The sequence below is a fragment of the Pan troglodytes genome, chromosome 19 (genome assembly GCF_028858775.2).
Source record: "Pan troglodytes isolate AG18354 chromosome 19, NHGRI_mPanTro3-v2.0_pri, whole genome shotgun sequence".
Classification (NCBI taxonomy): Eukaryota; Metazoa; Chordata; class Mammalia; order Primates; family Hominidae; genus Pan; species Pan troglodytes.
In genome coordinates this window covers 10,632,590-10,650,910 of record NC_072417.2, presented here as the reverse complement: position 1 = coordinate 10,650,910, position 18,321 = coordinate 10,632,590, and the positions used below count along the sequence as shown (strand labels likewise).

The window sequence follows — 18,321 nt, the reverse complement described above, 5'->3', positions numbered from 1 at the left end:
AAGCTCCTGGGAAGCAGGGATGATGGCTCATTTCTCTCTGTCCCCCCTGCAGTGCCGGCCTGGCTGAATGGCTGTTTCCCCAACTATAAAATGCTTTCAACACAAGCTTGATGATTTTCTATGGTCCTTGCCACAGTTGTTTTGTTTTGTTTTTTAAAGTATTTGAGAGCCTGACATTTTTCTTAAAAAAAAAAAAAAAAATCAGGGCAGATTTCCTATTCCCAAGGGTGTCAGGAAAGTCCAGGCGCAAACCAAGGTTATGAGGATGCTGTCAGGTCTGCATCAGCCAAGCAGGGGGTGCTCGGCCCTAGAGGAGCCAACAGGGGCTTGAGCTTGATTTTCTCTGAATTAGCCCCATTAAAGCTCTGTAATTATCGACAAGCGGGTGACAACTCTCAAAGGCCCATTAGTGACCAACCCTCATTATTTTTCCGAAGACGTAAACTTCAGTGGGGTCATGTGATTGGAGCGCTCCAAGGGCAGGGCACTGTGCGTCACAGAGAAGCACCTTCTCCTGCCCTTAGGGCCCTCCTCACGCCCAGCACAAGCCCAAGGTGCTTTTCCAACTCGGAGGGCTCTCCAGGGCAGCGGCTGAGCCCCCACTCTCCTTCCCCTAGAGCAACTCTGCTTTTCTCTCTTTTTGTTTCTTAGTTGCATCCTCCTAAGATTTCAGCTAAACAAAGTGGCCAAAAAAAAGCTTTTTGGACCAGGGCAGAGTGGCCCGTGTGTGCCTGTAATCCCAGCACTTTGGGAGGTGAAGGCGGGAGGATTGCTTGAGCCCGGGAGTTCAAGACCAGCCTGAGCAACGTAGTGAGACCTACCCCCCCGCACCCCCCCCCCCCCACCAACACCACTGTCTCTTTTTTTGTAAATATATTTTTTAAATTAGCCGGGCATGGTGGTGGGTGCCTGTAGTCCCAGCTACTTGGGAGGCTGAGGTGAGAGGATCGTTTGAGCCTGGGAGGCTGAACTGTGATCGCACCACTGTACTCCAGCCTGGGTAACAGAACAAGACCCTGTCTCAAAAAAAAAAAAAAAAACTTCTTGGGAGCCAGTAGGCTTTAAGGGAGAAACTATCAGGATGGAAGTGAAGAGGCCTAGATTCTGTGCCTGGGTCTGCTGGGCCACGCTGAGCAGGTCACCTCCCCTCTCTGAGCCTCATTTCTCTAAAGGGAAATGAAGAGTTTGGGCCATGTGCTCCGTAAGAGAGCTTCACCAGCCTCTCAAAATTGTGACCGAGCTTCTATTTATAAACTATCATTTCTTACAGACCTTCCAGTGGAGTTCAAAGAAATTCATCAGTCCCTTCCTGGTGACACACTGGGTGTGCTGTTCCTTCCCAGGAGGTGGTGACAGGTGTCAGTTATCCCCCCAGGCAGTTGGAGAAGATCGCTGCCCTCCTTGGACAGGGGTTTCTGTAGAGCCAGTGCAGGGGCTTCTCCCCTCCAGGAGCTGGGTGTCCCAGGGGGAGCAGGCAGCCGCTCTGTCTTCTGGCTGTCCTTCTCTGGGGTTGGGAAACAGGCAGAAATCAGAATGTGCATTTTTACACTTGGGTGTCATACCAGATCCCAGCTCCTGGGAGCACCTGGAGGGCAAGTTGGTTTGAATGGACCAGCCATGTGTGTCTGCATCTGCTGTTTGTTGGTCTCACAGGTGTGGCCAAGGCATGGTCCCTGTGCTCAGGGGGCTAATTCGTTGGGGGAACAAACCCCAGGTAGGCCTGACCTGAACAGCAGATCCATTTACTATCATGTAAAGCCAACAGCTTCAGAGAATATTGTTACAAAAGTACAGATTGGTGCATCTTGGGCTGTGGCTGTGTTCATTGCTGCAGGAGCAGTGGGATATACCTCCCTTCCAGCAGCCTCACCTGCCTGGTGTGGAGATGGCAGCTAGCATGCAGGCAGCTGAAGGCCAGCTACAGCTATTGCTGCTGCACACATACCCTGCTCAGGAGAACGTGCCTCAGGCTTCACTCAAGACCTAGTATTTATTTATTTTTTTGAGACAGGATCTCGCTCTGTCGCCCAGGTTGGATGCAGTGGCACAATCACACTCACTGTAGCCTCAACTTCCTGGGCTCAAGTGGTCCTCCCACCTCAGCCTCCCGAGTAGCTGGGACCACAGGCATGTGCCACCATGCCCGGCTATTTTTGAATTTTTTGTAGAAATGGGTGTTTCCATGTTGGCCAGGCCGGTCTTGAAATCCTGGGCTCAAGTGATCCACCCGCCTCAGCCTCCCAAAGTGCTGGGATTATAGGCGTGAGCCACCACACCCGGCCATTTTTGTAGTTTTTGTTGCCATGTTGGCCAGGCTGGTCTCGAACTCCTGAGCTCAAGTGATCCATCTGCTTCGGCCTCCCAAACTGCTGGGATGACAGGCATGAGCACCACACCAGCCACTCAAGGCCTGTTGGCTCTTAGTTTGCACACACTTCCAACAAGTATCATCACCTGGTCTCATGGGAGAAACAATTATTGAATAGGTGAGAGCTGTCTGCGCCAACACAGACAAGTAATCTAATAGGAGTTTCAGGCTGATGTCAAAGGAAGAGGCAGAAAAATGAAGAAAACCGAAAAGAGGGCCACCCGGGACCCTCTGGTGCAGGGGTTGCTTCGTGTCCCCTTTTGCCTCTGGACCATGACCGTGACATACGGAAGAGTCATCGTGGCCATAGCAATGACTCAGGTTATTCAGAAAAGTTTAAGTGACTATTTGTATGTTCTGTTCCCAAAGGCAGGGAGGGAAATGAGCCAAATGAGGACAGTTTCATTCCAGAATGGGTCTTAGAGAAGCCAGTACTGTTAGCTGGAAAACTCACCATAGGGATCTGCTCCTTCTGTAATGATCTACTGAGCACCTCCTACACCGCAGGCACACTGTGCGGTGAGGTGGATACTATCGTTGTCTCCATTTCACAGATGAGTAAACTGAGGCATAAAGACGTTAGATAAGCTGGCCACACAGCAGGGAAGTGCACGCTGGGATTTGAACCGAGGAGACTGATGTCAGAGGGCAGGTCTTGCACCCCACACTGCTGCGAAGACAGAGACATGTGCCTGACCCGTGTTAGAAGGGGATAATCTAGACAAATGCCACTCCCATCACCAGCTCAGAATAAAGGACACTCCACACTCGTGGGCTTTCATTAGCCAATTTCCCTGCAGACCCAAGAAACTTTGTTATGCCTGGGCCCAGCACTCGCCCAGAGATCTGCAAACTTGTTCTATAAAGAAGGGCTGGATAGTAAATATTTTCAGCTGTGCAGGCCGTAGGGTCTGCTTCTGAAGTAGGAAAGCAGCCGCAGACGAGATGTTAATGATGGGCCTGGTCAGGTGTGGCCGTAATTGGATCTAGATCCATGTTGGGAGCCTAGCTCAGAGCCTGAAGAACACAGTCTTTCAAGTTTGGCCTTCCCTTATCCCCAGATCACACCAGCCACTAAGCCCGCACCTGCTGGTTGGCCTGTGGTTGGAATCGTCACCTCCCCCAGCCCCTCTTTGCCATTGGCCAACTCCTACTCATCCCTCATGGCTCAGGTGAAGCATCACCTCCTCCAGGAAGCCTTCCCTGGTGGTCCCAATTCACATGGGCTCCCCATGGCTCCCGGCTCACCAGACTCTACTGCGGCAAATTATTTCCATTTGTTCCTCCCCTTAGGCTGTGCTTTCCTTCGGGTAGGGACTCTGCCTCACAGATGTCCATCCCCTAGAGTCTGGCATGTTGTAAACACATGGTAAATAATGAAGGAATGTGACACCATTTGACCAGCCCTGCAGCCTGGGAGCAGGCTCTGGGCTTCTGAAGCCATCTGTGAATGTGCATCTTGCTGTCTGCGGACTGCCCCCAAGCTCTGCCCCCCACCATCATCTCCAAGCTCTGCCCCCACCATCACCTCGGCCTTCATGCTGGGAGCCGCTTCTGCATGGAAAGCCACAGCTGCTATGAGTGATTGCCCCCGGGGAGGGAGGCAGCTGCACCCAATTATGGCTGCAACCTCCCCCAATTATGGCTGCACCCTCCCCCCCGGCTTTTGGGAGTTACCACTGCCATTGAGAGACTTGGGGGCAGCAGTATGAGGACCCAGCTGGCTCCTCACGGCCTGCTCGGGGTTCCCAATGGGCCAGAGAGACAGAGGAGCTGCAGTCCTGTGTGTTGGCTGGGGGACTGTTGAGCAAATCAGCTGATCTTCCTGGCCAGGGCCTGTCCCTCTCAAAGCCTGGTCTCCTCCGCCTTGTGTGATCCTTGTGACATTTCATAGGTGAGGGAAACTGAGGCACGGGGCCCAGACTGGCAGTTGCACCAGGAGGGCAGGAACTGCTTTGGCTGGGTGCCCAGCTCAGGTGGGCCACACACTGGGCCAGACAGGGAACTGGAGTGACCCACCTGACCTCTCTGGGTCCCAGCTCCTCCTCTGGAAAGTGGGGAGATTATTGTGACTTCCCAGGGTTGGGTGGGACTGGGAGGATGGGTGAGGGGCTGGCATAGAGCAGGTGCTTGGTTGGTGGCAGCCGCCATGGAACGGTGGCACCTGCCCAGGCCAGGCTAATCTGGTCTCACAGGGGCAGGCGAAGCCTCTCCAAGATGCGGCCAGGGTGGGACCTGTGCCCTCCTCTGTCCGCAGCCGCCCTGGGCACGCTGGACTTCAGCCTGCTGTATGACCAGGAGAACAACGCCCTCCACTGCACCATCACCAAGGCCAAGGTAGGCCCCGCCAGCCTGCCCCCAAATTCCCTGCCCCGGAGTCCTTGAGAGGGCCTAGGTCAGGGAGGCCAGACCACACCACTCGCCAGGTTCCTGTCCAGGCTTTTGGATGTCTGTGCTGTGTGGGGTGCGGGGCCAGGAAGGAATTCTTTAAACCTTCTTGAATACCCAACCCCAAGAAATGCCTTGGACAGTCAGGCATTGCGGGGAGCAAAGAAACAGATGAGAATGGGAAGATGAAGGCCTGGACGGAGGACCCCCTCGAGCCTGGGGAGGGGCTGCTGAGAGGGAAAGAGAGGGGCAGGGTGATGTCTGTCCTGCAGGCCAAGGGAGGGCGGGTTGGGTGCTGGTGCCTCCAGGCCTCCCAGACGCCCTGAGGAGTGGGGACGCCACTTTGCACCCTGGAAGCCGAGCCACTGTAGGAGGCCGATGCCACTCCAGGCAGGGTGTCCGGGGCCTGAGCCCAGAGGCCCTCTGAGCCTCACTACGTGGGCTGGGGTTGTGGGTGCCTGTGGACCCCTCTGCAGCCTGGCCCGGCCCCTGGTGCTGCCCTCTGCAGCCTGGCCCGGCCCCTGGTGCTGCCCTCTGCAGCCTGGCCCGGCCCCTGGTGCTGCCCTCTGCAGCCTGGCCCGGCCCCTGGTGCTGCCCTCTGCAGCCTGGCCCGGCCTCTGGTGCTGCCCTCTGCAGCCTGGCCCGGCCCCTGGTGCTGCCCTCTGCAGCCTGGCCCGGCCCCTGGTGCTCCCCTCGGCAGCCTGGCCCGGCCTCTGGTGCTGCCCTCTGCAGCCTGGCCCGGCCCCTGGTGCTGCCCTCTGCAGCCTGGCCCGGCCCCTGGTGCTGCCCTCTGCAGCCTGGCCTGGTCCCTGGTGCTCCCCTCTGCAGCCTGGCCCGGCCGCTGGTGCTGCCCTCTGCAACCTGGCCCGGCCCCTGGTGCTCCCCTCTGCAGCCTGGCCCGATCCCTGGTGCTGCCCTCTGCAGCCTGGCCCGGCCCCTGGTGCTGCCCTCTGCAGCCTGGCCCGGCCCCTGGTGCTGCCCTCTGCAGCCTGGCTTGGCCCCTGGTGCTCCCCTCTGCAGCCTGGCCCGGTCCCTGGTGCTCCCCTCTGCAGCCTGGCCCGGTCCCTGGTGCTCCCCTCTGCAGCCTGGTCCGGCCCCTGGTGCTGCCCTCTGGCTCTGCCGCTCAAGCATGTGTCAGCTCCATGTTCTCAACTGTCCTGTTCCCTTCCCCTCACCCCATTGCTCCCTGTGGGAGGAAGGTGCCAAAATTGATGTTCTCTCGCAAGGTAAGGGCCTGCATGGCCAGTAGAGTCTCCCTAGTAGTGCCATGGAAGCGCCTGAGCCAGCCCAGCTCAGATCCAGTGGCTTCCCACAGAGCTGCCTGGGCCCAGGCCCCACCCAGCCTCCCAACCTGCAGGCCCCCTCCCCCTCCTCCCAGCCTGGCAGCGAGGGCTGCCCTTGGCACCATGCCCACCCAGCAGGACAGGCTACTGCGTGCCACCCCAGGCTGTCCCCCAGCCCAGCCTGGGCCACATGTGGACTGCCATGGGTAGGTGTGAGTGCCATCCACGCCAGCCTCAGGGCCCTGGTAGGGCACTGAGAGGCCTGCATGCTACATCCCACCCCTGCCCTCTCCTCTAGAACACCCCTAGGAGCAGAACTGAACATTTGTCAAACCCCAGCTGTGCCAAGGTAGAGACCAAGCTAGACCCTTCCTCCTTTCCCTCTGTCCAACTTTGTAGAGGTGGTCCAGGCCTGGGGACTGGAGAGGTGCCGGCTGCCAGGCCACTCTGGCCAAAGCCCACCCCTTCCTCTCTCCATGCCAGACACCAGGGCCTTCCCTTCCCAGCTCCAGGTGCGTTTGTGTGTATGCACATACATGGCTGTATGTGTGTCTCTGTGTGTACATGTGTGGTACCGTGCGTGCACACATGTAAGTGTGTGTCCACTTTGGGCTGTATCCCTCAGGTATCAGAAGTGGGGGTGGGAGGCCCAGTTCCTTCTCTGTGTAAATCCAGTTCTGTAGGGAAGGGGTGGTGCAGGCTGGGGAAGAGCTGGGGCTCTGGGCTGGGGTGTGGGGAGGGGCCCAGGGTGGGTGAGCTGAAGCAGGGCTGACCTCTGGAGGGCCAGGGTGGGGGCTGGACACCCTGGGGTGCACCCTTGCTTGTTCCCCCTTATAAGGGTCAGTCTGAGTTTGCCCATCTGTAAATAGGGTTGGTTGTCCCTGCCCTACATGCCTGTTGTGAGCATTAAATGAGTTAACACGCGGCCCCTGGCACTACCAGTTCTGGGAGACTTTTTATTTTTATTGTGGTAAAATACACAGATATACATTTCCCGCCTCAACCACTTTTTTTTACTTCTTCCCTCAGCGCTCAACCATTTTTAGCGTACAGTTCAGTTGTGCTAAGTACCTTCTACCTTCACACTGCTGTGAAACCCATCTCGAGAGCCCTCTTCAGCTTGCAAAACTAAACTGTACCCATTAAACAACAGCTCCCCCTTCCTCCTCCCCTGGCCCCTGGGGAGGCTGCCATTTGGCTTCCTTCTCTATGGATTTGACTATTCTAGGGACCTCATGTAAGTGCAGTCTCCCGGTATCTGTCCTTTTGAGTCTGCAGTCCCCGGGATCTGTCCTTTTGAGTCTGCCTTCTTTCACTCCGCAGAATGTCTTCAGGCTTCATCCCCATTGCAGCACGTGTCAAAACTTCCTTTTCAGGCTGAATGATACTTCAGACTAGAAAGCTCCTCTTCTGAACACTTCACCAGCAACAGCCTCTGAGAGGCCCAGGGCGGGGCAGGGCTAGGTTTTTGGGGAGAGGCTCTCCTCTCAAAGCCAGACCCCCCATCTGTTCCCTCAGTGCCAGTACCAGCCAGGGCCTCCCCCGAGGCCGCTTCCGCCCATCCCCCCTGTATTAGTCCATTTTGATGCTGCCGATAAAGACATACCTGAGACTGTGTAATTTATAAAGGAAAGAGGTTTATTGGACTTGCCGTTACACGCGGCTGAGAAGACCTCACAGTTATGGCTGAAAGTGAAAGGCACTTCTCACATGTTTGGTGGCAAGAGACAGAATGAGAGCCAAGGAAAACGGGTTTCCCCTTATCAGGCCATCAGATCTCGTGAGACGTATTCACTACCCCAAGAACAGTGTCAGACCATGAGATCTCGTGAGACGTATTCACTACCTCAAGAACAGTGTCAGACCATGAGATCTCGTGAGACGTATTCTCTACCTGAAGAACAGTGTCAGACCATGAGATCTCATGAGACGTATTCAGTACCTCAAGAACAGTGTCAGACCATGAGATCTCGTGAGACGTATTCACTACCACAAGAACAGTGTCAGACCATGAGATCTCGTGAGACGTATTCACTACCTCAAGAACAGTGTCAGACCATGAGATCTCGTGAGACGTATTCACTACCTCAAGAACAGTGTCAGACCATGAGATCTCGTGAGACGTATTCACTACCTCAAGAACAGTGTCTGACCATGAGATCTCGTGAGACGTATTCACTACCTCAAGAACAGTGTCAGACCATGAGATCTCGTGAGACGTATTCACTACCTCAAGAACAGTGTCAGACCATCAGATCTCGTGAGACGTATTCACTACCTCAAGAACAGTGTCAGACCATGAGATCTCGTGAGATGTATTCACTACCTCAAGAGCAGTGTCAGACCATCAGATCTCGTGAGACGTATTCACTACCACAAGAACAGTGTCAGACCATGAGATCTCGTGAGATGTATTCACTACCTGAAGAACAGTGTCAGACCATCAGATCTCGTGAGACGTATTCACTACCTCAAGAACAGTGTCAGACCATGAGATCTCGTGAGACGTATTCACTACCTCAAGAACAGTGTCAGACCATCAGATCTCGTGAGACGTATTCAGTACCTCAAGAACAGTATCAGACCATGAGATCTCGTGAGATGTATTCACTACGTCAAGAACAGTGTCAGACCATGAGATCTCGTGAGACGTATTCACTACCTCAAGAACAGTGTCAGACCATGAGATCTCGTGAGACGTATTCACGACCTCAAGAAGAGTGTCAGACCATGAGATCTCGTGAGATGTATTCACTACGTCAAGAACAGTGTCAGACCATGAGATCTCGTGAGACGTATTCACTACCTCAAGAGCAGTGTCAGACCATCAGACCTCGTGAGACGTATTCACTACCTCAAGAACAGTGTCAGACCATGAGATCTCGTGAGACGTATTCACTACCTCAAGAACAGTGTCAGACCATGAGATCTCGTGAGACGTATTCACTACCTCAAGAACAGTGTCTGACCATGAGATCTCGTGAGACGTATTCACTACCTCAAGAACAGTGTCAGACCATGAGATCTCGTGAGACGTATTCACTACCTCAAGAACAGTGTCAGACCATCAGATCTCGTGAGACGTATTCACTACCTCAAGAACAGTGTCAGACCATGAGATCTCGTGAGATGTATTCACTACCTCAAGAGCAGTGTCAGACCATCAGATCTCGTGAGACGTATTCACTACCACAAGAACAGTGTCAGACCATGAGATCTCGTGAGATGTATTCACTACCTGAAGAACAGTGTCAGACCATCAGATCTCGTGAGACGTATTCACTACCTCAAGAACAGTGTCAGACCATGAGATCTCGTGAGACGTATTCACTACCTCAAGAACAGTGTCAGACCATCAGATCTCGTGAGACGTATTCAGTACCTCAAGAACAGTATCAGACCATGAGATCTCGTGAGATGTATTCACTACGTCAAGAACAGTGTCAGACCATGAGATCTCGTGAGACGTATTCACTACCTCAAGAACAGTGTCAGACCATGAGATCTCGTGAGACGTATTCACGACCTCAAGAAGAGTGTCAGACCATGAGATCTCGTGAGATGTATTCACTACGTCAAGAACAGTGTCAGACCATGAGATCTCGTGAGACGTATTCACTACCTCAAGAGCAGTGTCAGACCATCAGACCTCGTGAGACGTATTCACTACCTCAAGAACAGTGTCAGACCATGAGATCTCGTGAGACGTATTCACTACCTCAAGAACAGTGTCAGACCATCAGATCTCGTGAGACGTATTCACTACCTCAAGAACAGTGTCAGACCATGAGATCTCGTGAGATGTATTCACTACCTCAAGAGCAGTGTCAGACCATCAGATCTCGTGAGACGTATTCACTCCCACAAGAACAGTGTCAGACCATGAGATCTCGTGAGATGTATTCACTACCTGAAGAACAGTGTCAGACCATCAGATCTCGTGAGACGTATTCACTACCTCAAGAACAGTGTCAGACCATGAGATCTCGTGAGACGTATTCACTACCTCAAGAACAGTGTCAGACCATCAGATCTCGTGAGACGTATTCACTACCTCAAGAACAGTATCAGACCATGAGATCTCGTGAGATGTATTCACTACGTCAAGAACAGTGTCAGACCATGAGATCTCGTGAGACGTATTCACTACCTCAAGAACAGTGTCAGACCATGAGATCTCGTGAGACGTATTCACGACCTCAAGAAGAGTGTCAGACCATGAGATCTCGTGAGACGTATTCACTACGTCAAGAACAGTGTCAGACCATGAGATCTCGTGAGACGTATTCACTACCTCAAGAACAGTGTCAGATCATGAGATCTCGTGAGACGTATTCACTACCTCAAGAACAGTGTCAGACCATGAGATCTCGTGAGACGTATTCACTACCTCAAGAACAGTGTCAGACCATGAGATCTCGTGAGATGTATTCACTACCACAAGAGCAGTATCAGACCATGAGATCTCGTGAGACGTATTCACTACGTCAAGAACAGTGTCAGACCATGAGATCTCGTGAGACGTATTCACTACCTCAAGAACAGTGTCAGATCATGAGATCTCGTGAGACGTATTCACTACCACAAGAACGGTGTCAGACCATGAGATCTCGTGAGACGTATTCACTACGTCAAGAAGAGTGTCAGACCATCAGATCTCGTGAGACATATTCACTACCTCAAGAACAGTGTCAGACCATGAGATCTCGTGAGACGTATTCACTACCTCAAGAACAGTGTCAGACCATCAGATCTCGTGAGACGTATTCACTACCTCAAGAACAGTGTCAGGCCATGAGATCTCGTGAGACGTATTCACTACCTCAAGAACACTGTCAGACCATCAGATCTCGTGAGACGCATTCACTACCTCAAGAACAGTGTCAGACCATGAGATCTCGTGAGACGTATTCACTACCTCAAGAACAGTGTCAGACCATGAGATCTCGTGAGACGTATTCACTACCTCAAGAACAGTGTCAGACCATGAGATCTCGTGAGACGTATTCACTACCTCAAGAAGAGTGTCAGACCATGAGATCTCGTGAGACGTATTCACTACCACAAGAACAGTGTCAGACCATGAGATCTCGTGAGACGTATTCACTACCTCAAGAAGAGTGTCAGACCATGAGATCTCGTGAGACGTATTCACTACCTCAAGAACAGTGTCAGACCATGAGATCTCGTGAGACGTATTCACTACCTCAAGAACAGTGTCAGACCATCAGATCTCGTGAGACGTATGCACTACCTCAAGAACAGTGTCAGACCATGAGATCTCGTGAGACGTATTCACTACCTCAAGAACAGTGTCAGACCATGAGATCTCGTGAGACGTATTCACTACCTCAAGAACAGTGTCAGACCATGAGATCTCGTGAGACGTATTCACTACCTCAAGAACAGTGTCAGACCATCAGATCTCGTGAGACGTATTCACTACCTCAAGAACACTGTCAGACCATCAGATCTCGTGAGACGTATTCACTACCTCAAGAACAGTGTCAGACCATGAGATCTCGTGAGACGTATTCACTACCTCAAGAGCAGTGTCAGACCATCAGATCTCGTGAGACGTATTCACTACCTCAAGAACAGTGTCAGACCATGAGATCTCGTGAGACGTATTCACTACCTCAAGAGCAGTGTCAGACCATCAGATCTCGTGAGACGTATTCACTACCTCAAGAACAGTGTCAGACCATGAGATCTCGTGAGACGTATTCACTACCTCAAGAACAGTGTCAGACCATCAGATCTCGTGAGACGTATTCAGTACCTCAAGAACAGTATCAGACCATGAGATCTCGTGAGACGTATTCACTACGTCAAGAACAGTGTCAGACCATGAGATCTCGTGAGACATAGTCACTACCTCAAGAACAGTGTCAGACCATGAGATCTCGTGAGACGTATTCACGACCTCAAGAAGAGTGTCAGACCATGAGATCTCGTGAGACGTATTCACTACCTCAAGAACAGTGTCAGACCATGAGATCTCGTGAGACGTATTCACTACCTCAAGAACAGTGTCAGACCATGAGATCTCGTGAGACGTATTCACTACCTCAAGAACAGTGTCAGACCATGAGATCTCGTGAGACGTATTCACTACCTCAAGAACAGTGTCAGACCATGAGATCTCGTGAGACGTATTCACTACCACAAGAGCAGTATCAGACCATGAGATCTCGTGAGACGTATTCACTACCACAAGAGCAGTATCAGACCATGAGATCTCGTGAGACGTATTCACTACCTCAAGAACAGTGTCAGACCATGAGATCTCGTGAGACGTATTCACTACCACAAGAACGGTGTCAGACCATGAGATCTCGTGAGACGTATTCACTACGTCAAGAACGGTGTCAGACCATCAGATCTCGTGAGACATATTCACTACCTCAAGAACAGTGTCAGACCATGAGATCTCGTGAGACGTATTCACTACCTCAAGAACAGTGTCAGACCATCAGATCTCGTGAGACGTATTCACTACCTCAAGAACACTGTCAGACCATCAGATCTCGTGAGACGTGTTCACTACCTCAAGAACAGTGTCAGGCCATGAGATCTCGTGAGACGTATTCACTACCTCAAGAACAGTGTCAGACCATCAGATCTCGTGAGACGTATTCACTACCTCAAGTACAGTGTCAGACCATGAGATCTCGTGAGACGTATTCACTACCTCAAGAACAGTGTCAGACCATGAGATCTCGTGAGACGTATTCACTACCTCAAGAACAGTGTCACACCATGAGATCTCGTGAGACGTATTCACTACCTCAAGAACAGTGTCAGACCATGAGATCTCGTGAGACGTATTCACTACCACAAGAACAGTGTCAGACCATGAGATCTCGTGAGACGTATTCACTACCTCAAGAAGAGTGTCAGACCATGAGATCTCGTGAGACGTATTCACTACCTCAAGAACAGTGTCAGACCATGAGATCTCGTGAGACGTATTCACTACCTCAAGAACAGTGTCAGACCATGAGATCTCGTGAGACGTATGCACTACCTCAAGAACAGTGTCAGACCATGAGATCTCGTGAGACGTATTCACTACCTGAAGAACAGTGTCAGACCATGAGATCTCGTGAGACGTATTCACTACCTCAAGAACAGTGTCAGACCATGATATCTCGTGAGACGTATTCACTACCTCAAGAACAGTGTCTGACCATGAGATCTCGTGAGACGTATTCAGTATGTCAAGAACAGTGTCAGACCATCAGATCTCGTGAGACGTATTCACTACCTCAAGAACAGTGTCAGACCATCAGATCTCGTGAGACGTATTCACTACCTCAAGAACAGTGTCAGACCATCAGATCTCGTGAGACGTATTCACTACCACAAGAACAGTGTCAGAGCATGAGATCTCGTGAGACGTATTCACTACCTCAAGAACAGTGTCAGACCATCAGATCTCGTGAGACGTATTCACTACCTCAAGAACAGTGTCGGGCCATGAGATCTCGTGAGACGTATTCACTACCTCAAGAACAGTGTCAGACCATGAGATCTCGTGAGACGTATTCACTACCTCAAGAAGAGTGTCAGACCATGAGATCTCGTGAGACGTATTCACTACCTCAAGAACAGTGTCAGACCATGAGATCTCGTGAGACGTATTCACTACGTCAAGAGCAGTGTCAGACCATGAGATCTCGTGAGACGTATTCACTACGTCAAGAACAGTGTCAGACCATGAGATCTCGTGAGACGTATTCACTACCTCAAGAACAGTGTCAGACCATGAGATCTCGTGAGACGTATTCACTACCTCAAGAACAGTGTCAGACCGTGAGATCTCGTGAGACGTATTCACTACGTCAAGAAGAGTGTCAGACCGTGAGATCTCGTGAGACGTATTCACTACGTCAAGAAGAGTGTCAGACCGTGAGATCTCGTGAGACGTATTCACTACGTCAAGAAGAGTGTCAGACCGTGAGATCTCGTGAGACGTATTCACTACCTCAAGAACAGTGTCAGACCGTGAGATCTCGTGAGACGTATTCACTACCTCAAGAACAGTGTCAGGCCATGAGATCTCGTGAGACGTATTCAGTACCTGAAGAACAGTGTCAGACCATGAGATCTCGTGAGATGTATTCACTACCTCAAGACCAGTCTGGGAGAAACCTCCCCTTGTGATTCAGTTATCTCCCACTGGGTCCTTCCCACAACCTGTAGGAATTATGGGAGTACAACTCCAGATGAGATTTGGGTGGGGACACCGCCAAACCACGTCACCTCCCGTGAGGCCCACCCCTAAACCATGGGATCAGTTTATGTCTCTTGCCAACTCCCAAGCTGGGGAGCATGTGCCCAAGGGCCCCACTAGCAGCTCCCTGCCCTGGAAACAGCCTCCCGACCTTCCCCTTCCGTGGACAGAGGTCAGGCTCCGTGGGAGGCCAGCCCCTCAGAAGGTGGAGGCACTGGCGGAACCCCGGGTCAGGGCCAGGGAAGCTGCCTGTTTGGGCACAGAAGTTGGTGGCAGCACAGTGACAGGGCTTCAGGCAGTGCCTACTGGTCCTTTTGCTTTTGGCAAAATGTGTGGCTGCCCAGGGTGCTCAGGGAACTGCCGGGTGGAGGAGTAGAGAGCAGCAGCAGGGGCCTCGTCACAGTCCCGGGGTCTGAAGGACAGAGCAGGCATCACTCGTGTCCCAGCATGACAGCGCCCCTCAACCCAGCCTAGCTCCCACGGGTGTCTCGGGGTACGGAAGTGGGACCACCAGAGCCACTGGAAAGACATACGGCAAAACATGTGGTGGCCCAAAGGTTTGTAAGTGAAACGTGTCAGGAAACGTGGCCCAAATGGAAGCATTTTAAGCTACAACAAACAAATGTATAAGGACTGTAAGAATAAGACACAGCAGTCAGGCACCGCCTGGTCAGGCCGGGCCACCAGATTCCCAGAAGTCTGCGCTTCAGGCACTTGGTGGGAAAGGTGCAAGGCAGGGTGAGGGAGTTGGGTTTGGAAGAGCAGCCTTGTCACCTTGAGCATGTGTTGGGCCACTGAGCCAGGCCCTGTCCCAGAGGCAGCACCACAGTGCAGGGCACAGCTGAGATGCACCCAGCAGCCCTCAACCACTTCTCCGGCGTCTCACGGGGGCCTGGCGTGCAGGGAAGGGAGCAAACCCTGCCTGCCAGGCCCTGTGTCCACACGGTCTCCCTCCCTCTCACTCCAGCCCTAGGAAGGTGGGAGTATTACACCCCTGCCCTTTTTTTTTTTTTTTTTTTTTTTAACTTGAGACAGGGTCTCACTCTGTCACCCAGGCTGGAGTGCAGTGGTACGATCACGGTTCACTGCAGCCTCCGTGTCCCAGGTTCAAGCAATCCTCCCACCTCAGCCTCTCTAGTTGCTGGAACCACAGGCACGTGCCACCCCACCCAGCTAATTTTTTAGTTTTTTGAAGAGACAGGGTCTTACTGTGTTGCCCAGGCTGGTCTTGAACTCCTGGGCTCAAGCACTGGGATTACAGGCGTGAGCCACCTTGCCCCGCCAACCCCTTGAACAGATGATAAAGCTGAGGCTTAGCGTGCAAAGTAACTCATCCACTTCCCAGCTGGTGAACAGGAGCTGAGCCTGGAGCCCAAGCCAGCCAGGCCCCCAAACCTCTGCCCTTTGCCAGTGGCAGGGAAGTAGGTGGTTGGAAGCCCCTGCCGCATCCCCCAGAGCTCCGTCAAACTGAGGTGGGGTGGGCCTAGGAGGGAGCCCCAGCCTCCCCTTGGAGATGGGCCTGGTGTGAGCCGCCGAGCTGCCTCCCCGACCCGGCTGGGTAGAAGCCCTTTGAATACTGTCCTGGGGTTGCCGGCTGCACCCCCACAGATGCCACAGCTGCCTCCCTGCATCCCTGTGGACCATCCCAGAAGGAAACAAATGCAATTTTCAGAGACAAGAGCCTGCTGAGGTCAGCAAAGCCCCTCTCTGTCCATGCTTCTGTGTGCCTCTGGCTGTGCACGCGTGGCTGGGTTTTCTGAAAGAACCAGAGTGAGAGAGGGGTGCCATCTTGTGGAGGGACCCTCTGTGGCCAGTCTGCTTGTGTGATCTCTGTGGACTGACTGGGAGTTGTGGCAAATATGGCCAGAAGTGGGGCCTAGTCTCGGACTGTGTCCCGGGGTTACGTGGATTTAGGGTCAGTGAGGGGCGTGGCCACTCAGGAGGCCATGCTTGGTAGTTGGGGGACGGGAGTCAGGATGATGGCAGGGCCTGAGCAAAGCGGGGTGGAGAGGGAGGCTCAGAGAAGGGGGAGCCACCTGGCTTCCAGGATGAGGAGAAGAGAAAGTCTGTCCTGACAGAGGCCCCATGACAGCTGCCCTGGGCCAGGATGTTTTGGGGAGGGGAGATTGCACCAGCATTGAGCCATCCTCACTCCCTCCATCTGGAGGTGTGGGGCCCGGGGGCTTCTGTGAAAGGGGCCATCAATGGACCCAGCCAGGAGACCCAGGGGACAAGGGCATCTGCAGGCCCTGTCAGTTCCATCTCCCCGATTTCCAGTTCACACCCTTTGCTCTTCTCTGCCCAGGGCCTGAAGCCAATGGACCACAATGGGCTGGCAGACCCCTACGTCAAGCTGCACCTGCTGCCAGGAGCCAGTAAGGTGAGGGGTTCCACCCAGGCCTGCCCACCAGCTGCACCCACCCCCCACCTCAGGCAATGCACTCTGGTCCTTTTGCTTTGGGGCCTGGACTGGGCTGCGGGCACCCAGGGAGGCCCACAGCTGCCACTCCCCTCAGAGTCCAAGCAAGCTGATGGGACCTCAGCCATTCAACTGCACACAGAGCACCCAGTCTGCCCCACACCCTGTTGCCTCCTGGGGACCTCACGAGTCAGCGTTACCTACCTGCTGATCTGGGGAAACCCCTGGAGAATTTCCAGGCCAGCATTTTATAAGAAGCATTCTCAGCTGGAAGTTACTATTAGGTGCAAACAAAGGACTCTGTGGTTAAATAACATGGGGAAACATTGTTAAACAGGTTTCTGTACCACAGGACTTCTCAGAGCATCTAACGTGTTGATGGGCTGTTCCCTGACTCTCCGCAAGGGGGATGAAGTGGGCAGAATCTGCCCCTCATTCCTACGCCGGATGCCCCAAGCGTCCGACCACACATGTGCTCAGGGCACCAGCACAACAGGTGCATCTCGGACCGGAGAGAGAAAAATTGCTGTTAAATAAAAGCATCAAGGTGACCTTGAGCCATGGAAAGTCAGAACTTAATTAGACTTCCTTTTGTGCATCCTACACTTCAGTGCTGTTTTATTTTTAATTTCATGGGGCAGAGTCTGAGTTTACGTGGGGGCCTAAATGGGTAGGCCTGGGGCCCACAGCAGCCCAGGAGGACCACCCCAGAAGGGGCCCTTCCCCCTTCTCTAGCGAAGGCAGGGCTGTAGGAGAAATGGCAGTGCCCCACCACCTACTCCTGGGGAAGAAATGGGCTCCCCACACCGGGTCTTGATGCCCTTATGCTGCAAGAAGGGCTCAGGGATGTGAGGGCCGAGGGCGAGTATGACCAGGGAAGTGTGCTCAGTGACCCTTCATTTGTGGGACTGGAGCCAGCAGTGCGTGGCTGCCGAGTTGTAGGAAGTCCCCAGGACTTTCCCTAGTGTTTTATAAAGAGCAGTCTCCTTACAAACAGCTCCTGAAAGCAATAGGAGAGAGGGATTCCTGTGCCCTTTCCACAGTGGGGAACCTGATGCTGCCACAGAGCTGGAATTGGAAGCCCAGGCTGTCTGCCTCCCAGCCTGGGCCGGGTGTGGCAGGCATCAGACCGATTCAGACAAGGAGCTCAGAGCCGCTGGCACAGGAGGAGGGAGTGGCAGCAATATTCCAGCTCGGAGAGGCCACCCCCGAGGCAGACCCAAGGACGGGATGGGTTCCAGGCAGAGGGGACGGTCCACAAAGGCAGGGAATGCCCTGGGAAGGAGACTCCAGTTCCACACAAGCCTCCTGCAGAACCTACCCCGTGGCATCGGGCTGGAGGTGGGGTCCTCCTTGGATGAGCCTCCTATGGCTGCTGCAACAAATGACCACAAACTTCGTGGCTTAAAGCAGCGCGTTTACTCTCGGACTGCTCTGCAGGTTAGAAGTCCAACAGTGGTCTCTCTCTGGGCTAAAATCAAGGTGTCGGCAAGGCTGCATTCCTTCTGGAGCCCGGGGAGCCCAGTTTCCTAGCTCTTTCCAGCTTCTAGAGGCCATTGGCCCTCCTGGGCTTGCGGTCCCTTCCTCCACCTTCACAGCGGGCCCCATTGCATCTCTCTGGCCC

The 18,321-nt window shown here is 53.2% G+C and overlaps 1 protein-coding gene across 1 annotated transcript in view; it reads left to right on the top strand.

Annotated features, from left to right (window-relative positions):
* DOC2B (double C2 domain beta) overlaps positions 1-18,321 on the top strand; it is a 42,624-nt gene that overhangs the window by 4,429 nt on the left and 19,874 nt on the right. The window contains exons 2-3 of the mRNA XM_016931100.4: positions 4,626-4,705; positions 16,584-16,658. Coding sequence (XP_016786589.2) covers positions 4,626-4,705; positions 16,584-16,658 — 155 coding nt within the window. The remainder of the gene's footprint in view (positions 1-4,625; positions 4,706-16,583; positions 16,659-18,321) is intronic.